Genomic DNA, 21,736 nt, shown 5'->3' with positions numbered 1-21,736 from the left:
GAGCATTAAGCAGCAGTGGGCTCCTGGCCAGGTTGGCACCATCAGTGGGCTGGGCATTGATTTAAATCACATCCCTGGACCACTGCACCATTGTGTGGTTCTCTTTTCTCTCTTTCTCTGGGCCTCTCACTTTCTTTGCTAATGGGTTAGGCAGAAAGGTATGCAGTGTTCTGGTATTGGGCCAGAAGGAGGTGAGGGCCTGGACAGGAGCTGGGCCATGGATCTGGCTAAGGGCCCCCTTAATGCCTTATGGCCTGAGGGTGGACAGGTCTGCCCAGCAGAGATGCCTTGGGCCAGAGGATAGCCTTGGAGGCCTGCCTTTCCTGCACCCACTGGAATGATCTGGTTGGATTGGCTTCTGCCTACAGAGGTTTGATGCTGGAGAGGCCTGGACATCCCAGCCAGGGGTAGAAAAGCCCATTATCTTCTTGGTTCCCTGACTGGTACATTTTTAGACATAGGAGCATCACACCCAAATTGTGGCACTTTGTTGTAGCAGCCCATGGAAATTAATACAGCCCTTAAAGTAATACCCAGACTTTATTGGTAAAAAACCTTTTGCGGGTTCCGTTTTTTTTGCCTTGTTCGTTCCCCCCGGGCGGAGGCCCCTTCGGGGGTTTGGGACACAGAGTCCACTCAGCCTCCAGAGGATCCCTGTGGTTTCCGTCATGGCTCTTAGATGCTTCTGTGGGAACTAGGAGCCAGAAGAGTCCACTGAGGTCAGAGAGGAGAGAGCCTCACACAAGAGATGGAACAAGTCTGAGGCTGCCTGGACAGAGAACACGGCCCTCTAGGGCTTGTCCCAGCCCTCCCTCTCCCCAGCTGAGCAGGCTGTCATGGGCGCTGCCTGGTCCGTTTCCCTGTGAGCCTCGCTTCCTTGCGGAGCCCTGGAGGGAGGGAAGCTGGAGCCACATCTCTCCATCTTCCTCTGTGTTTATGGCTCTGCCATCTAGGGCTTGTCCCAGCTCCTGAAGGCATGGGTCTGCACTCTGACCCACCTAAGCAGTGGCTTATGTCTTTGTACAACAATTAATTGCACCTTGGAAGAAAAAAAAAAAAGATGGGATGAGAGGGAGGATTGTATAATCTACATGCTCTTTAAAAGAGCAAATTTCACAGTTTGTATTTGTCATTTAATGCCTGTTCCTACTCATTCAGTCAGTCACTCGGCAGATGGGTTGGACTGGCTTGTTCAGTTTACTCAGACTTGTTGCTTTTCCTTGCCGACCATTGCTGCACATCCATCAGTGGAGACTTATAAGATAGCAGCTCCTGTTCACCTAGCATTTTACACTTGGCTAAGACAGTAAATAAATGTTAGTCTAAGGTGTGTTCTTAATATACAGAGCGTCTTTCTCAGCATGGTTTCCCTGGCTCGTGGATGCAAGAGGGTGCCTCTACCCTGAGATCAGGGCTTCCATACTCAGGTGTGACTTGATTTGCTCATCATTTATGGAGCTAGGACTTGAGCCCAGGCTTCCAAGTTGAGCATTTGTGTTATGTGAGACTTTGGATAAAGCTGGGTGAGACATAAGTCTGATGCCCTCTGAAGGTCTTTACAAACCACTTGAGCAAAGATTCAAAACAAATAACCAAAACTAATCATCAAATTGTGTGGGTTATTTAGAGGAAGGAAGACCTCTATGAAAAAGACAAAGGCAAGTCTCAGAATCCAAATTCCAGGTGTGTGGAGACAGAGGGGAAGACATTCCAGGTAAAAGGAACAGCGTGAGCAGCCGAGGGGAGATGAGAGCAAGGATATCCTTGGGGAATTGAAGACCATTTTGGAAAAGAGGGCATTCATTAGAATTGCTTCACCTTTGTTCCCACCACCACTCTCTATTTTCAGTATCCACTCATTGATTTCATTGTGTTTTGTCAGTTTATCTGCTTTATTTCCTTATATTACACATATATTTTCATCAAATATTTTCACTTGGCTCTGACTTATTTTACTTCACTAATTCCCTGAAGTTCCTTCCATTTTGCTGCAAGTAGTAAAATTGCACCTTTTTAGTGACTGGATAGTATTCCATTGTGTGAATACACCACATCTTTATCTAATCATCCATCATTGGACATGAGGGTAGTTTACATATCTTAGCCACTGTAAATAATGCTGCAACAGTGTGGTTCATATGACTCTTTGAGTTAATGATTTTAATTTCCTAACATAGATACCCAGAAGTGGTATTGTTATAGGGTAGCCCAGAGTGGACTTAGGCTGCCTGTCTGTGGGGCCTCACCCGCGCTCTCAAAATCCAGTTACTCTGCAGACACACACAAAAGGGTCAGTTTTATTAGAAAAAAGGGAAAGGAAAAGGAAACAACCCAGGAAAAGAGAGAGGGATGCAAAGTAGCTGGAATACTTTACCAGCACAGCTAACTTGGAGCTCTAAGTACCAAACTCAGACTGCTAGCCCCCAGTCACACTGTCTGAGAGCAGTTGCTCCAGAGAGAGCGAACCAGAGTCCGTTGGAAAACCGCTTACTATTTTTATCCCCCAAAGTCCCAAAATTCCTGCTTAGCCCTGCCCTTAGGTCCTCGCAGTTCTCTCCTTGGTACTGCTGGGAGTTGTCGTTTTCCAATCACTGAAGTAAGTGGTGGAATCCAGAAAGCTGGAGTAGGGATGGAGTCCACAAGACTCTGCAGAGTTCTTTTAGGACATCCTTCCCCCTAACAATATTGTTGGGTCTTAGTTTCTATTTTTAGAAATTTTGAGGTTGTTCCATATTATTTCCAAAATACTGTGCCATGGACCAGGTAGATTTGACTCAGATGGTTCATGGAAGTTTATGTCTGGGAATTAGTAGAGAGATGTTGAAAATCATAAAGTGGGAAAGTGTAATGCGATGGAAGAGGCATTATTAGAAAATTGGCCAAATTTCTATTTCTTGTGTCTTCTAAAGCACTATGCAACAGGAAGGAACCCACCTGTGAGATGATATTCTAGCCTGGTGGCTGCCCAACCAGTCTTTCCAGCCGTTATTTTTTCTGTGTGAACTGTTTTGAGAGCTCATCTCTGGGGCACCGAGGAGTCTGTTTTCTGCTGTATGTGTCATTGCTAACATCCTGAATGCTGTCTCATTGTTTTCATAACATTCCGGGAACCTGAGTGTGCCATCCTACATGCCTTTCTCCTCCACAGATAGAAGGGTGCCAGTGTTCTAGATAATGCTGTAATGAGCATCTTCATGATAGTTTTTTTGTTTGTTTTGTTTTTGTTTGTTTTCTTTTCCTTCAGAATTATGTCTTTGGGAAAATTCTTGAAATCACTGGGTGGTCACAGGACCTGAAATTCTGTAGGGCTCTGCTGGATGTGCTGATTAATTTCAAACCATTTACAGTGGCAGCAGCAGGGGAACTTGGTGGCTGCATGGAGGTTTCAGATGGGGACTTCTGGCTGAGACATTAACTGCAAGGCAGTCTCTGTGGTCCCATTGTGCAAGGATAAAGCCCTGGATCCAGTTAGGGTGCTGAAAATAGAAAGGAACACACAGCTGAAGGAAATGTGCAGAGGAAGATTCATTGGGGCATGGTGGTTTGCTAAGAGACTCAGGAGAACAAGGAATCAAAACTGAAAGTCTCTGAGGCTTTGCACCTGGGAAGACTGGTAGAAAAGTTTGGAAGGGGGTCAGTTTGAAGAGGACAGGACCTGAGGAGGAAGATTTAAGTGGTGTGGACAACCGTGACCGTAGGCTTACTCAGCACTTTCTCACTTCAAACTTTTGTAGCTGTGCCAGCCCCAGCCATGGTCCTGATACTCTCAACAGTTTACACTCAAGCTGTAAGACCCCCAAACCCAGACCCTACAAAGCCTCTTCCTCTCCTGTCCACGGAGGCAGCTGCCCTGCTCTGGCAACAGGAGGTCAAGCTCGGTGTGCAGCTGGGGCTTAGGAGCAGCTGATTGAGGAATTCTGTCATAGGACCAGCACTGAGGTAGCAGCAGATCATCTGAGGAGTCTATGCACCTTTTGGAGCCCTTTTGGGGCGGACTTGCCTAGTCAGTGGGGCGTGTGGAGACAGGACACAGCCTTGAGGATGCTCAGGGACAAAACTCCACAAGACCTCTGCAGTGACGCTCCTTGCTGAGTCCAGGTGTGGAGGGAAGTTTGTGTTCCTGAAAACACAGAGGGTCTCCCCACAGCCAGTGGCGTGCGTACATTCTTGCTACCAGCACAGTCTGGGTTTGGGAGGATCAGGGAGAAGATTCTGCTAGCATAGAGTCACTTTTAGGGCCGGTGTGTGTGTGTGTGTGTGTGTTGGTAGTGGCTAGGGCGGCGGCGGGGGCGGCCCCTGTGCTTGTATCAGTCAGAGGCTGGGAAGGAAAGAGAAAATTCCCCTTGTATGGATTCCACACACCTGTCACCTTATTTGGCACTTACAGCTGTCCTTGTGATTCCCTCCCTGCCATTCTCGGAGGCTGTCATTGTAGATCATTCTGCATGGCTATTTCATTAATTTCTGGCTCCCTAAGGGTGGGAGTTTCTGTCTATCTCTGTTTGTCTCCAGGGCCCTCACAGTGCCCATCCTGTCCTCAGAACTACTCAGATGACCTTTGTTGAATGGATGGCTCCTGGAACCCCTTTATATCGTCATACTGCAGCCCTCTTCCGAGGATCTTTATGCTTAGGGGGGACTTGAGGCTGCAGTGGAGCAGAGTCTGAATTCCTTGCATTTCCAGTATAGGAACTTGGCTCTTCAGACTGCTCTATGGTGTGGCTTCTAGGAGTTGTGTGGGCTTCGGAGGGCGCAGGCAGTGAGTGCAGGCCCTCACGTGGTCCCTTCCAGGCTAGGTCGTGGCTGGCTTTATCATGTGCACACGAGGAGGCACTGATCAGAGCGGGCCTGGGAGCTCTGTTCCATCGTGTATGTCACTGTATATTGTCGCTACCATGAAGGGGCATTGTAAATATTTTCAGCAAAATGTCTGATTAATGTCTCTCTAAAAAGAGTGGCAGAACTGTAAGCATTTATTTATCTCTCTTTCACCGTGATGGGTATCTAATTCATCCCAAATGTCAATACATCCCAAGGTGCCAATCCAGAAAGAAACAGGAACCGCCTGCAGAGCCTGGCAGCACCTGCTGATTCTTCTTCCTGGCAGGGGGCTCAGACTTGTACCTAACACATAGACCCCAGTCGGTGGCCCCCCGTGTGGTTGTTGGGGGCATCCTTGAAGGCTCCCGTATTGAAGACCCTGCAGGGAAATTGTTTCCTGGGAAAATGGGATTTCTTTGCATGGATCTCCATGGCCCCCATTCTTCCCCTGCTTTTGCTCATCTAACCAGCACTTGCCAGAGACCCCCTTCTGCCTCCATTTGTGGCCCCTCCCCTCTGGCTCAGTTTTGCTCACCCTCCTTATGTTTGGGGAAAGCATCCACTTCATTTTGTCAACCTGTCTCTGGCCCATTGTCCCTGGAAATCACTTTGTCATCTCTGCCTTACAATGCAATGCACGGGTCCAGTCTTTCTTTCTTCCAGTGGCTGTCCCTGTCCAGGAGACCACAAGCATCTCCCTTTGCTTCAGTGGTGAAGACTCCTGAGTATCCCTGTTGCAGCAGGCCTGCTCCTTCTCCACATGCAGAAAGCCTGGTCCATGTCCTTGAGGTTGTCAGTCACCTTTTCATGACCTTGGCCAAAGAAAGATGCCAACTAGGACTTTGCTTCTTGTCCCTGAGGACAAGAAGTCCATGCGCATCTCTAGGGCACCCACTGACTTTGGTCTGTAGCCATACGCTCAGTTGCATCACTCCTTGGTTTTACAACAACACAAGGAAGAAAGTAGAGCATATATCCTTAGATATCTGCTAGTATCGATTCTTAATGATGCCTTATGGGTATCCTACAAACGGTCATTAGATCACTTTCCTAACTAGGGAAACTGAGGCTGGGAATGATTAAATTGTCCTAATGCTAGCATATGCTTTGCAGGGCTTTTTCTCATGCAGCCCTCACTCAGTCTTGTGCTCTTGCTAGCTCTGACCTTGTTGACAGCTGAGGAGGGGAGGAAGGGAGGAGAGAGGGAGGGGGAAAAGGGGAGGGTGGGGGAAGGCAGGAAGAACTGTCACTCACAGAGAGAGAAGGAAGCGCCCTGGACCTGGGCTGGTGGCCCTCTGGCCTGTCTCTCTACTCCTTGTGTGTCTGTCCCGCTTCCTCTGTGGGCAGTGAATGCTCAATGGTGAGCGGTAATCCCAGAGGGCAGAGGCCAGGTGGTGATTGTGGCGCCCACTATCATGTCCCCTGCAGGCATCTCTGAATCTGACAGCAACACATGCACCTCCAGCTGGTTGGTCCCCATGCCACTGTTTGAGAGCAGAAGTGATGGTAAATATTTAATTGTGCTTCCACCATAACTTTCTGCCAGAACTCTCAATATGCTTTATAAATGCAAATGAGTGCTCTCTTTCTCTCCAGGGAGATGTAAACCTCCTCAAATCACTTTTATGCAGCCCCCACCAGAGTGTAATGCCATCATCAGGAGCTTTCTGTGCCAGAAAAGAAACTACCCTTAATCATATCGAGTGGATGTGTGGATGGTTTATGGCTTGTGGTCCTCTGTTTCCACAGTGGGCAGAAAGCTGAGAAGTGGGATCCCTCTTGCTACAACTTCTGTCCAATAAGGTGGATGGAAAACGCTATTTAGAAATGGCTTCAATTACAACCCTGTAGCAGGTGATTCTGAACATTATGAAGTCTTAGATTACATTTATGGAGTTCACAGAACAAACCAGTCCTTGGAAAATTTAGGGGTGAAGCTTGATTCTTATTTTGATTCTGGATTGTTTTCCTCACTGTACACACCCTTTGCTCATCCACCTCAACTTTGACATGACCCTGAGGCCCGAGTGCAGGGTGCATCATTCCTTATGAACAAGGACCCTTACCCTCCTCTCTGGAGCTACAGGGGAGCGAGCCCCTGGAAGCCCAGGTCTCCCTGGGGGTTAGTGTGTTGAGATTTGGAGTTGTGGTATCAGTGTGCGAGGCTGTCCCATCCTGCAGGAAGTGCTGCACCTCTCTGTGTCGGGCCCCCCATTCTGCCCAGTGCGTTCAATGTCTCCTGCTTCAGACCCACCTGGCGAAGGCATTTTAATCATGGAGATGAATTTCCACAGGGCCTCATGGAGTGTCTTCTGAGAAGTGTATTATGCAAATTTGGTGTGTCATTATGATCATTATTAGTGCTGTGAAGTGGAGATGAGGGGGAGCAGGAGGGGTGCTCCATGCAGGGCTCGGCCTCCCCAGCTGTCAAAAGAATCAGAGGAGAAAACAAATTTGAGAAGTCTGTTCCTGTGCTTGCGTGCAGTCAGAGATGCATGGGGTTTGACTCTCAATTCAAAAGCAAATGCAAAGGGGCCTGAAGCTATTGCTTGCCTGATTATTTGAACTCCCCTCAGTTTGCAGCTGGAGATCCATTCCACTGGGATGGCCTGGAAAGGCCATGTTGGCAATGGGCAGGCTCTGGAGTGTCACCTGCTGAGGAAGGTGATTCAGCCTGATTAGCATCTCGCACCCACTGAGATATCCTGAAGCCATTGACCTTTGCTGTAGTCCACACAGATCCCTAATGGTTGTTCCTGAGTTCCCTTTATTGGACCCATTTGGGCCCAGAGGTCCCTTCTGCTCTGTCAGTGCCACGTCAGCCTTGGGAGGGGACTGTCAGTTGTTGCTGTGTCACCATTCTGTGGTGCTGCATGGCCAAGACCCCTGGCACTTCCTTCTACGGCCACACCCTTTCTCTGGGTTGGAGCACTGGGCAGCGACAGGCAAAGGAAGCTCTTTTCTCAGCACACTCCTGTGTGTCTACCACTTCTGTTTTCTTTCTCCCAGTCCTGCTCGCAGGGTGGCTTGCTTCCCAAACCTTTGGTTCACGCCACGAGTCCTATTTCCTAAGGGACTCAAGAATTCACAACTCTGCATTTTGTATTTGTGTCTCCCACCTCCTGCCTTAAGCAGTGAGCACAGAATGGCTGTTCACGTAGGGTGAGGGGTGTTTAGATGGGAAGGATAAAAAGACAAAACAGGGCATCCTGTTTGTCCCCACCCCTGTTTGTCATGAGCACCTATTTGGAGCTGGGACATAGGCCCTGGGAAATCCAGGTGGGAAGACATCTCTGCCGGCCTGTCTAGCACCACTCAGTGAACTCACAGTGGGGCCTCTGGAACACTGGATATCTGCATGCAAAGAACAATTGCACATTTGATCCATACCTCCTACCTTATGCAAAAAAAAAAAAAAAAAAAAAAAACTGACTTGAAATAGATCCTAGACTTAAGAAGAAGGAAAAAGAAATCCTTCTGACCTTGGGTTACACAAAGATTTCTCAGATAGGATACAATACCATAAGGGAAAACCCTGATAAATTGAACATCATCAAAATGTAAAACATTAGCTTTTAGGAAGATGCTGGTACGGAAATGAAAAGATAAGCCTCCGAGTGGGTAGAAAATATTTGCAAAGCATCTATCAGAAAAAGGACTGTGTCCAGAATATATAAAGAACTTGCCAGACTCAATAATAAGAAACAGCTATTTTAAAAATGGAAAACTATTTGAAAAGACATTTCACCACTGAGATAAACAGATGATAAATAAGCACAGGAAAAAGATGCTTAACATTGCTCATTGTTAAGAAATAAAATCTAAAATAAGATGATATCCCTATACACCTATGAAACTGGCCAAAATTAGAAGGACTGACCATGCCCAGTATCAAGGAAGATGTGGAGGAACCGGAGCTGTACACACGCACGATGCCATGCCCACAACCTGGAAGAAGTGGGTGAGAGGGCAGACAGCCGACTGCAGGTCCAGACTGAAATGCTCAGCAGGGAGAGTGAGCTGTCAGAAGATACAGGCCGCTCACTCAACACCATGATGCTTAGTGAAATAAGCCATATCAAAAATGTTATAAACCAGGGCTCTCCCTGGTGGCGCAACGGGTTAAAACACCACGTTATGAAGTTCTCCAAAGCCACTGCAGCACAAGTTCAATCCCTGGCCAGGGAGCTGACCCACATGATGCGGCAGACCTCTCCTGACCCACCTGCTGCTCCCCTCAGCAGTGTACTTCATTGATCTGCCTGTTCTGCTCCCCACTCTGTCTCTGGTGAATCATCTCACCCACCACACCTCTGGCCTGTACCTCAGTTCTGTAAACATAAATAAATCTTAAAAAAAAAAAAAAAAAACAAAAAAGGCATGTACCATGTACCCTAGGATTCCATGGATAAAAAGTTCCAGAAAACATCAGTTAAGCTACAGTGGCAGCACCAGATCAGTGATGCCTGGAGAGAGTTCCACGGTGGGATAGGGCAGGAGGGGAGGAGGGACTATAAGGGACCCACACTTTTGGGACTGATGGATATGTTCATTATCCTGATTGTGGTGATGGTTTCATGGTATAAATATGTGTCAAAACTTATCAAAGAGTACACCTTAATTATGTGCAGCTTATTGTATGTCATTTCTACCTCAATGAAGTTGTTAAAAAAACAACAATAAAGAGTTTTCAGTTTGCTAACGAGGAGCTCATGAGTAGCCTTGGGGGCAGTCTCCCCCACAAGTGGACTCGTGAGGATGAAAAGGAAAGGAAAAAGGTGCCCCTTCTCAGGTCAGTCTACTGTGACCTGTCAGGAGAGTGTTAGAGATCACACCCGACCCGTGATCAGCGTCTGGTGCCTGGTGACCGTGGCCTGTGTGCAGGTGTCTCCCCACTGGCATCTAGAGCTTGGCAGTCAAGGTATCTGATTTTCCCCTACTGGCCAGTGGACTGGTCACCAGGAGGCATGCCCCTGGGACTGAGGGGCATTTGTGTCCTGAGTGTGGCCTTTGCCAGGACCCCCAGCAGTCTGGGGAGGGAGTAACCCAGGACCAAGGGACATACAGGAGGGACGGCCTGTGTCTGGGGACAGTGTTTGGAGTCAGAGCAGTTGATGGGAAATTACCTCAAAGTGTCACCAGGGAAGCCTGAGGAAGTCGGAGGAGAGTTGGGGGAGGAAGGCAGACTGACAAGGAGGTGGAGAAGCATCTAGTGGGGAGAAAGAAGACAGAATGAGGTGGTCCAGGAAGGTTCAAGAAAGGGTTGGCTACTATATCACCAAGACCCCAGGAATGCTTCTAGGTCAAGTGATGTGGGAAGAAGCCATGTCTCAGGTCTCAGGAGTCAAGTAGTCATTGGGTAGATGCCATCACCCTCTACACAGCTGAGAGAACAGCAGCTGAGCACCAGAAGGTCGTTGTCTCACTCTGCCAACAGCCGCATCATCCGGGCACACCTCTCCCATCTGAGCCTCGGTTTCCCAGGGACCAAGCACAAAGGTGCCAAGGCTCCCCCAGAACTTAATGAATACAAGGCTGCTGTCTAGCAATCTTTCTGACTTAGCATTTTTTCTCTTTTTGATTTGTAGAAACGTTAATGGACACCAGGACAGCTACAGCAGAGCTGGGCTGGACAGCCAATCCGGCGTCTGGGGTAAGTGGCAAAACACATCCTTCAGTCCTGCTGTGCCGCCCTGGGCCCAGGCTTGGCTGAGGGGCCTGGGGAAGCAGGGCCTGCCCAGAGCAGTAGCTTTGAGGAGTGGAACAGAGGTGTGAATGTCCACTGCACCCACCCCCGCCCCTCCCCACAGAAAGGCAGCACTAGGAGTCACAGATCTGACTGCTCTGTCCTTCAGGGAACTGGCCTCTTGGTGACTAACGCTATGTTTGGAAGGGAGGGCAGGAAGGGAAGTTGCCAGTAGTCAGGGTCTCAGGTCAGTGGTGCTGGGGTAGATCAGAGATCTTTGGTGACCATGAGGCTACAGAAAGGGTCAGGACACGAGGGAGGAACGGGAGTTCAGAAGGGTTGAGGCTCTTTCGCCTGGACCTTGCCCCAGAGAGATGTTTTTGATTCATTTGTCCAGTGTCCAAATCTAGACTATGTAGCCTCAAAGATGGAACAGTTTTGAGAAGCTGGCGCCCGTCCCTACCCCCTACCTCCATGGGGACCACCATGTTCATAAATCAGCTCTGTTTTGTGGCAGCTGTGTGGTCAACAGGCAGGTGTGGGCAGAGTTGTAAGTGAAAAATGTCAGAGAGAGACCAGGAACCCATATAGAAAGGTGCCTGCAAGCTGGGCTTGGGAGAGTGAGTAGGAGTTTGAGTGGAGGTGAGAGGGGAGCCTGAAAGCTGGTTAGTAGGGGGGCCCTCATGAAAAGCCAATACAATGGAGGCTGTGTGTCTGGCACGCGCCTGGTGGGGTGAGGATACTCACTGGGACATGGCACAGGGAGGAGGCTGCAGTGCCACACTGAGAAAGTGGTTTGGGTTTTATCCTGAAGGCAATGGAGGGACCCTGGGCAGGAGACCAGCACAGCCACAGCTGCAGAGAGGACTGGAGGGACAGTGGAGGGAGAAGCTGTCTTGGGCGGACCTGAAGAGTTGGATTAAAAGGCAGTACAGTTGGGAGGCAGTACAGCAGCGAAGGAGCCAGCATTGGCAACATTTAGCAGTGGATGGAGTCGGGGGGAGGGAGGGGTGTGGACTGAAGTGGAGATGAAGTTCACCCCCAGCCTGGCTGGCCTTTAATCATGAAGGCGCAGGGAGGGAGTGAGTGGGCTTCCCATCCCAGCTGGTGATAAAGCTGTGTGGGGCAGGGTGGCTCTGGGCTTCCTCATCTACCTACACCTTCTCTCTGCTCCCTGCCTTGGGGAATCTCCAGCCCAGGGTCCAGTGCTGCTCTGCACCCCAGGGAGTCATCATCACCAGTCCTCGAAGGCCCCCCGTGTGCCCTTTGGAGATTCGGGTCTCTAGCAGATGTGCAGGACTCCAGTCGTGCCTTCTCCCTGGGCTCTCTCTCCTGGTCCCAGCATCGGCAGAGATACAAGCCTGGCATCTGAGCCCAGGATCTAGGATGAGTTGGTATTTCCCATAGCAGGGAGGGGGCAAAGGAGAACCTGCCCACTCTCAGAAAGTTCCAGTCCTGCTGGAACACTGTGGGCAACTCGGGGGGCCCCTTCTACGCTTCTTGGGGAGTATATGTGATGAGGCAGCAAACCTTTCAGTTTGTCTGTGTATTAAGCATTTAACACTCTTACAAATTAGGTTATTGTTTGAAAACTTGTATGTTTTCACAAGGCATCGGCATGATTTATGGTAAACTCTTCCCTTGATTTTTGTACCCACCATCTGTCTTCTTAAACTTCTGATCTCTTTTCCCAGGGATGATTGTCCTTTAGGGAGACATTCAAAGTCAAGTGAGACCCTTTAGACACAACAGCTGGCTGGGCTGCTCTCTGCTTGCTTCCCCCGCTGGTTACCAGCCACGGCTCAGCTGCCTTTCCTGACGGCTCAGAGGGCCAGGCAGTGCTCCTGGACCCTGGAGCAGCTTCAGAGCCTGTCTGGTTTATAGTGAGCAGCAGGAGGGTCAGGCCGGCCCTTGGTCTGGGTTGAGAGGGAGGATCAAAAACCGCGAGAACAAAACCACGGTTACCAGAGGGGAAAGGAAGGGAAGCAGAGCGCTGAGTACTCTGGTAAAGGAGATCACTGCTAGGTGGAGGATGGAAAGGGAACTTTGGTGGTGGTCTGAATGTAGTGTAGACAGATGTCACATTATAATACTGGACACGAGAAGCCCAGGCAATGGTTTAAAACAGTGTACTACCGTAAACCTATTTAAAAAATCACTATGCTTCCGACCCAAGCCCTCTGCCCTCCGCCCTGTTCTCATCTTGGTCAGTTGCCTCTCGTTCTGAAGACACAGCAGCGACTGAAGTTTGTGTCTCCAGCCCAGGCTTACATACCCAGCGGCCTCATCTCACACTGGTGCTCACAGCCAGACAGTGTCGGGGCGGAGGGTGGGGTCAGGTAGAATCTTCCTTCTTCTCCCCACATCAAGGGTGGCCTCCATCTTGGTACATTGTAGAGACTGGAAGCATAGCGGCTCCTGTGTTCTCCTTCAGCATTTCAGGCCTGGGTGGCCCACCTGGCTCATGCCCAGGGACACCTTTGCTCACCCCTGTCCCTGTTGGGTCCCCATCATGGGTGCTTTCAGGACCAGGGAGCTTTACTAAATAGTAGCTGCCTCTGCAGTTGCAAGTTTTTTTTCTCTATGTGTTAGTGTTGGATGAATGTTTATCGCAGCTCTCTTTTGGCCACACTGTAACCTCCAAGCTGGCCAGGAGTCTGTGTCTTTGTTCTCTGGAAACTGGCACCTTGTTGATTCTTTGAGTTGATGCATTTGTGACAGTGTCTGCCTTGGGCCAGTGTGTGGGTGCAATGGGGGGCACAGGCGGAGGTACGTGCTCAGCTGGGAAGAGAGGGAGCTCCGTACTGGGCCTGCCAAATTTGAAGTGACCCTGGTCACCCACGGGGTGGGACAGCCTCAGCTTTTACCTCCTAGCAGCCCTGTGCCAGTATAGGGAGCCCAGAGCAGCTGCAGCCGTCCAGCAGAGGTCTGGCGGGCATGGTGAGAGTTTGGGCTGGGCAGATTGCCTGGAAGGGCCAAATAGAGTAAGAGGAGCCTGCAGAGGGGATTGAGAAGGGGTGCCATGGGGCGGCAGGAGAAAACCAGAGGTGGCCTGTCACAGAGGCCAGGGAGGTGTATGTAAGGGAGGAAAAGGGGGCAAAGGTGCCAAACGCCACTGGGCATTGACTCCGTTGGGTTCAGTTTCAGGGACCCTATTGGTGACTGATGTGGAGGGTTTTAGGGGAGCCAGAGAGCACAGAGTTGAAGGACCAGTCAGTGGGAGTTGAGGCAATGGAGACATCAGTCAGTAATGGGGAGGGAAGACAGCCTGGGTCCATTTCTTCTGAGGGAAGGGACTCCCCTCAGTGGCCATTCAGAGAGAGATGTGAGAACTCACGTCTGGTGACACAGCAGAGAACAGAAAATTGGTTCAGTGCACTGTCTTCTCCCTCAGGTTGGGTGCTGGGTTCAGAGAGTGAGGAATGGGAGAGGAGGGCTGCAGGCTTTGCGAGGGTGGACATGGCTTGGACTGACTGCTGCTGCTTAAGAGTTGGAGACCAGCATGTTGGCATCTGACCGGGAGCAAGGGCCTGCTGCATTTTGCCCGTCCTGACCTGCAGGGCTGCTCCTGGAGGAGGCCTAGCGTGCACACAGCCTGAGCTGTGGCTATGCAAGGATGGCAGAGCTGGCAGGGAGGAGCTGAAGACAGTAGTTAGAGAAGACTGGCATCTTGTATCCTGGCTTCCAATAGACAAGAGCAAAGCCAGGAGGGACCAGCCATTGTGACAAAATGCGGGGGCCCAGGTGGAGGTCTCAGTGAGACTGTGGGGTGATGGGAGGCAGGGCTTTGAGTCAGAGCTTGGATTTAAGACACATACAGTACTTCTGGGTGGCAAGAAGGTCAGGAGAGTGTGGCCAGGCTCTCTCGTTTGAGAAGCCAAGAGGATTGATGGGTGGTCACATCTTCCTGGGACCCCTACTAACTGAGAAAAGGGATGAAGGACAGGATTGTCTTTTCTGTTCTCAAGATACCATGCTTGCAAGCCTGAGGTAGAAAGATGGGTAGACATGGGAGCCTGAGAGCCCCTAGGGAACTGGGGTTCCTTGTCCACACTTCCGCTAGGAGACCCAGTTAGTGTGGCAGTGAGCCCTGTCCACAGTGCAGGGCCTAGAAGGCCGGGTCCTGAGAGATCCTTTAGAACTGCCACCCAAGGGAAGGACTTAGGCTGTCCACTAACCCACGGCCTACACATTGTTTTCATCAAGATTGCTGAAAGTGGATCATAATATTACATGTCCACAACAGAAAGCACTTATGCCCAAGTGCAAAATGTTGCTTGAAAATATAACGGCAGTTTTAATTTAAGGCCTTTACATTTAACCTGAGTCAGAGGCTGTTTGGTGAGCAGAGGGAAAAAGTCACAAATAGATTCCTAAAGTAACAAAGGCCAGGGAGGGGTGAGCTCCCACCTGCAGACATCTTGGGGACCCTCAGTTATGCTCTTGGGGAATCTCACTTACCCGTTAAACCCTTTCTTCTAGCCCTGCCCTGAAAAATTCCCTGACCATGACCTGTGAGCCCCTCTGGGCAGCGGGGAAGCTTCAGGAGGTCCTGTGGGCCATCCTCAGCGCTGCTCCCACCAGCAGCAGGTGATGGAAGGGCAGGAAGGTGCAGGTCTCTGGTGCGAGTCTCCTCTCAGCGGTCCCCTCTATTTTCTCCAGCCTTTTCTTTCTCCTCTCTGTCCCTCAGGACAGCATCTCTCCCTGCCCCTGTCTTGCAGCTTTGTCCTTAGTCCCCTCAGGACCTTCCTCCCCCTTTTCCTAAAGCCCAGAGGGCCTCTGCTGAGTCCTCACATCCTGCCCATTACTATGCGCTTCCTGGAGCTTCACCTGTGTCTCTGGTGCCCAGCCCAGCCCTGTAGGGTTCGGGCTCCACTTAATGTTTGGTAGCTGAAAAATGAGGAAGGACCAGACCATTCTGGATACTTCCCTGCAGCTCTAGTCCAGGGTCCTGTACTTAGGAAATGCTCAATATAGGTTTATTGTAGCTCAGTAAAATGTTCCTTGTGGCCTCTTAAGACCCCGTGGGTGGTTCATAACTCTTTAAAGAACTTCATTGGTGGTGCAGATGGAGCCACCTCCCACGTGCTGATGAGAAGATCAGGACACATCCTCCCCCCCACCCCCACACACACACAAGAGGGTCCCGGTCCCTCTCGGGGACTGCTGTGGTGGATGGGAGTGGCAATCTAGGACTCTCTGTTAGTCCTTGCATTTAACTTGCTCCCTGGAAGTTTGTGCTAAGTTCTTCCTTTAAAGATTTTTGCCAGGACTTGCTGGAAGTTCTCTCCTGGGTTGTTGGTGGTCCAGATGTGCAGGTGTCTGTGGGATGTGTGGCCTAAGTGAAACTGTCTGGATTCTTCTCTTTAAAGAGCTCCCTACAGCCTTCCTGACTCCAGCCCTGCCTGGGCTGTCCTGTGGAAGCCCCCTCATGGCCAGGGAGGGATACCCACTGATGAATCCTGCACACTGGCACATCTCCATCCAAGAAGGGGGGTTGGCACAGGAAAGAGGAGGAAAGGAATCAGACCCAAAGCTGATGGAGCCTTCAGAATGAGCCAGCTCTGTGTGTGCATGTCTGTATGTGTGCGCATGTCTGTGTGTGTGTGCATGTGTATATGTGCAGTGTGTATGTGTATGCATATAGGCATCTGCATATGTGTAGACATGTGCTCACATGCAGACATGTATATACACCTGCATGTGTGTCTGTATATAGGTGTGTATAAAATATGTCCGTATAGTTGTGCATATGTCTATCATGTGCTACATGTCTGTATGTGTTATATGTCTATTACATGTATGTGTGTGGCTATGTGTGTATGTGTTGCTTTGCATCTGTATATATATGTGCACATACTTGCATCACTGTGTTTGTATATGTGTGCATGCATGTCTGTTATATGTATGAGTTTGTGTACATGCATTTGTACACATGCATATGTGTACACGTCACATATTTGTGTGATTTTGTGTGTATAGATGGGTATACATGTTATACCTGCATGTCTGTATCTATTGTGTGTACATGCACACACATAACCATGTGGTGCGTACATGGCTGCATTTGTGTATATGTGTGTGAAGTTTGATGAGCTGATTTCGCCTGATGCTGCTGTAAGTGGATTCTTGAGTTCTGGAAATGCCTTAAATGAGGAGAGATTATTGGGCTAAGCAGAGAGCTTCCCGAAGAGGCTGCTGTGAAGGGAAGAGCATGCATTGGAATGCCCATGTCTGGTAATTAACTCTGACATGAGATGCATGCCCGCGAGGGCAGCACACAAGGGTTTTGCACAGATACTGCTTATTGTCCACATGTGACCCTCCTGGCCCCTTGACTGTCCCTGGCTGGTTCGTCTTTCTGTCTTCGTCAGCCCCTTCAGCTACCCACATCCTGGGAATAAAGAAAGTACACTCAGGAGAGAAATCTACTCTAATAACTCCCCATTCGTTCCAAGGCCAAGAAAAATCAATTGAAATTTATCTGGTCTGATGGGTGAGAACTTTATAGAGGAGCAGGGACAGCCGCAGGCCTTGGCAGCAAATAAACCGACTCCCCTTCTGTGCTGCAGCCCCATCGCTGTGATCTTGGGCTCTCGCTTCACTTTCTTCCTTTCTTGCTCAGTGGGCTGAGTGGCACCTGTGCCACATAGGAAATGGTGTCGGTGAAAAGTTTTTCATGGTAAACACTTTAAGTGTTTGAGTTAGTATAGTACAAATTCTCTGGAGGGCTGGATTTTCTTTTTTTCCTTTGATGACTCAATCATGGTAATTAAGTCAGAAAAGCCTGAGCTAAATTAGGCAAATCCGAGAGAAACTTAGCTCTGGGCAAAATGATTTTGTGAATGGAGCTTTCCTGTGTTTGAATTGTAGGCCAGGCCACGGGCAGGAAGGCAAAAGCAGGTGGGTTTGTTATCCCTCCTCACACTGTAACCAAGGCCTGGGGGCTCGGGAGCACCTTTCTGGTCACTGTCTGCTGGAAGCTACACTTTTGTATTAGTCAGGGCTTTTTGATGGCCAGCGACAGAAAACCATGGCTCAGTTTTGAGAGAGGTGTCCTGGCTTATGGAAGGGAATGATTCAGAGGTTGATGTGGCGGGTCCTACCTAGCCTTTAGATCCTTTCTCTCCTCCCCTCGCTCCCCTCCTCTTCCCTCCCTCCTTTCTCCTCTCCTCCCCTGGTGTTGACTCTGTGTGGGGTTGACTCTACCTGGTCATACGTCTGCAGCAACTCCAGCCCCTTCAACCTCAGCCATCCTTCCTGCCTGGGAAAAGCAAGCATCTCCTCCTGTTTCCCTTGTAGAAGCCCTGGATAGGACTCACTGGGCCTGACAAGTTCAGCTTGAATCCCAGACCTGCCCTCAAACGGTCCTTGCAGCCAAGAAATGCAGGGTGTTGATTTGAACACCCAGATCCTGCCCTGCCCCGCCCCCCCCCCCCACCCCGCTGTTGGAGACTAACTGCAGCCTGGGATCCAGAGAGCAGGAAGAAAAGATTCCCCAGGAGAAACCAGGATACAGATATCAGAAAGAGAAACAGGTGCTAGATAGGAAAGACTAATCTGACAGGTCCTACGTGCTTTACGGCCATGATCCTCACAGCAGTCCCATTTACAGACGAGAAAACCAAGACACCGCAGCCACTGAATGACTTTCAGTCATAGGACTCAAAGTGCTGACATCTAACCCTCAGTGCTGAGGGCAAGCTGCTCTCTTCCTGCTGGCCATGCTGTTTACATCTATCCAGTCTTTTCCCATGAAGTCCTGCCTGCTGCAGTGTTTCAGAGCACTGCTCACTTATATGGCCGGAATTGTGGCAGGCCAACCACGCGAATATTTTCAGCCATAACTGGAATTAAAGCCAAAGGCGGAAGTCTCTGAGGCTCCACTCACCCTCCTGGAGCCAAACTCAGAAGCCCCATCTACCAGTGGGGTCTCCTTTCTTCAGGGACTCCTGGGCTGGGTTGCTGTGAGCTCTTTGAACTCAGGCTCCCAATGTCAAGGACTTTTTCTCTCAGTACAAGATATGGGTGGCATCTCCTGCCTGAGCTGTCACCCAGGAATTAGTCCCAGTTGCTTTCTCAACCATGAGAGGCCTGTCTCCCTACGGGTGGGCCTTTGACCTCGGGCTCCTGTCTCCTTCCCACCCCTCCCCTGCCCTCTTCAGGCAAACCACTGAGATAAGTCAGAGCTCCCCATCCCTGGCCCTCCACCCAATCTTTATCTTTTTCTCTTGCTACCAAAAGGCCTGTAATTAGGAAACATTAGCAGGCTCAAAACAGCTTTCATACCTGAAACATCCTCTGTAATTGCTCTCAGCAGTGCTCTTCCCTGGCTATTAATGTCACTTTTATGAAGCAAGGAGGAACAAAACACCCTGAGGCACTTAAAACATTTTTTTATATAATATGCGTCTTTGAGGAATGAAAGTTTAAAATCACCTGTCTGACAGAGACAGTGACAGACAAAGGCTTTGGAGCCAGGACAGAGTTGTGGAGGAGGGCCCTAGGGAGTGGAAGGCAAGCCCTGAGGTTCAGGAAATGTGATGGGGTGGGGTGGGGTGGTCCAGACTGGGTCGATCCCCAGGGAGGAGCGAGGCGGTCCCTATGAGGGTGAAGGGCACGTGTCTGCCTGGTTCACCCTTTCATCCATGGTGGTTCTCCGTGCGGCTTCTTTGTTGACATGTGTGTGTCTTTTAACAGGGAGGTGAATCTATATTTCTGATGACAACGGTCGCTGAGTAGCAATTATTTGAGTGCAATTATTTTCCTGACTGCAGAAGTATATCTGGTCTGACTGTGTGGGGGGTATAGCTATAGGGGCACAGAAAGATAGAGAACAAAAGAGATACTGATCAAGAGAGGTGTTCACTAGTTTACTGCATTAAAGAACTCTGGGAGCTGTGGAGGTGCAACAACCAGACCCTGATTGTCTGCCTGATTTCTTATTTTTGCTCTTGTAAATGGCTCACAGAGTTGTTCATCAGGGGAGCAGGAGATATTCCTGTCCACAAACTCTGGGAGGGAACCCCAGATGTCTCCCAGCCCCCCCCCCCCCCAAATTTAACTCTCATTTGCCTGGACAGATGATGCTCTTTCTTGTTCTCGAAAACCTTTCCCAGGAAGATGGTTCCTTGTCCCAACCCTGGAAATTGGTCTCACATTGGTATGTGAACCTGACGACCAACTTCTCTATGAGAGTTAGCTCCCCTGCTGAGGGGAGACTGTGGAAGGAAAGGGGCTGATTGGGACCAGGGGCCAGCAGAAGGAACTTGCACTTCCTCACTTGGGTTACCTCTGTGAAGAAAAAATATAATATTGCGATAGACAAAACATCTAAAGAGCAGTGAAGCAGAATTCAGGGGTCTTCAGAAGAGGCATGGAGGGGATAGGAGGAAGAAAGGAGACCCCACTGGTAGATGGAGATTCTGAGCCTGGTTCCAGGAAGGTGAGTGGAGCCTTAGCGACTTCCACCTTAGCTTTAATTCCAGTTATGGCTGAAAATATTCACATGGTTGGCCTGCCACAATTCCGGCCATATCAGTGAGCAGGCTTAGGATTTGAAATCTGAGGTCCTGGGTTTATTTCTATTTCCCTTTAAATTCTTTAACTTCCCCCAGCCCATTTTTCTGCTTCTACAACCTGGGTAATATAAAGCCATATTTGCAGAGTTCTTGGCAGGATTAAATAGTGTTTACCTCTTTTGTAAACCATAAAGCTCAGTCAATATGTCTTGTCCCAACTAGTACTAGTGATCACAAGGACTCTTGTTTGAGGAACTTAACTTGCAAGGGAGGAGGGTGGGAACTGATGGAAGGGGCTCCCGGACAAGACCAGCATCTGATGCTTTGGTTAGGTTGTTGCTCTTGCATAAAGAATGTCAGAGCATGTTATTAAAAACAATGCTGTTATTATTAATAATAGTGTTAACTACCATGCTTAGAAGTTACTATTAATTAACTACCAACTGTGTACCAGGCATTGAACATTACTGTACAACCATGACGGAAGCCAGGTGGTTTCTCTTCCTTTGAAGAGTAGACATGGAGGCTCGGTGTCATTTTCCAAGCCACAGGAAGGTGTAGGGGTCTTTTGGACCCCAGGGCTGTCTCACTACAGAGCTCATGCTTGTACCCCAACCCTGAAGGAATGTGAGGAAGGGTTCTTAGAGTCATATTTTCTTGAGAAACCAGAGAACAGAGGTAAGATGAAGCAGACATTTCTCAGTGTTTTTTGCAAAGGGTTTTTGAAAACCCTGGCCAGTGAGGGGCAAATAGCTAAGTGCTGAGAATCATTTTCTAGAGCAAGTTCTATGGGGAAGGATGGAACAGGGTTGTGGAAACAGAGTGCAGGCTCAAAAGAAACCCAGAGACATACTCCCAGGGCAAGTGAGGCTGTCCAGGAGCCCTGAGGAGGACATGGGTGGCCTGTGGGATGGATGACTGACTTCAGGTGGTATGGTGGGACCTGTGGGTCAGCTTCCACCTCAAGCCTTGGCAGAAGTTCCGGAAGTGAGGACTTCTGGGAAGGGGGAGATGAGAGGGGCCTCAGTGAGCTGCTTTTTCCTTCCCAGTGGTCACAGTGTTGGATTACAGAGCAGCCCCTTGTCCATGGGAGGTCCATCCTCATCTCCTCCTACACTGTCTCACTCACCACTCTTTTGGGTGGAGACAGGTTTGTGCAACATATTTCCCAGCATCCCAGAGGACTACCATGGAAGATGCTGGAGTCACATTGTTGAATGACTTTTGCCTTGCAACCGTCACTGGCAACAATCTCTGCCTTTCGGTGCAAATAGTTTCTTATGCAGCCCCAAACTGGGTGCAGATGGGTGGTGCCTCGGGTGGCCAGGCTCCCCTGTGGCTGACCACATATCCATTTCTGGGAACTGACCGTAAGCTGCAGGTGCAGGAAAGGCCAGATCGGGCTGGTGGAGTCGTTGTAGAGTGATGGTGGCCCCACTCATACTGTGCTGACTGGGGTATACCCATCTTTATGTTGGGCTTATTCTGGAAATTGAGTTTTAAAAGGAACATTAGAAAAAGTGGAGCATGGCCAGATGCAGGGGTGGGGGATAACCGGTGATAATGCCCTTCAAAAAATGGTTGTGGACCCAGAAACCTCAGTGCGAAGATGACCTGAAGCAGAGTCCAGGAAGCAAAGAATGAACCAAAACCCTGTACCTGCTTTCCAGGACCAAACTCCAACAGCCACCATCCCAGGATAAAACTT

At 49.6% G+C, this 21,736-nt stretch overlaps 1 protein-coding gene across 3 annotated transcripts in view; it reads left to right on the top strand.

The window, feature by feature from the left end:
• EPHB1 (EPH receptor B1) overlaps positions 1-21,736 on the top strand; it is a 416,952-nt gene that overhangs the window by 107,430 nt on the left and 287,786 nt on the right. For 2 of the 3 annotated variants that reach the window (XM_012724944.1, XM_004682182.1), the window contains exon 2: positions 10,410-10,474. In XM_012724944.1, the coding sequence (XP_012580398.1) occupies positions 10,410-10,474 (65 nt within the window). Of the gene's footprint in view, positions 1-10,409; positions 10,475-21,736 lie in introns of those variants that run through there. The other variant, XM_012724945.1, reaches the window with a different exon arrangement.

Source organism: Condylura cristata, unplaced genomic scaffold (assembly GCF_000260355.1).
Source record: "Condylura cristata isolate star-nosed mole 26May11 unplaced genomic scaffold, ConCri1.0 scaffold00014, whole genome shotgun sequence".
NCBI classification, from domain to species: Eukaryota; Metazoa; Chordata; class Mammalia; order Eulipotyphla; family Talpidae; genus Condylura; species Condylura cristata.
The sequence above is the reverse complement of the archived record's forward strand: the minus strand, read 5'-3'. Positions and strand labels throughout refer to the sequence as shown.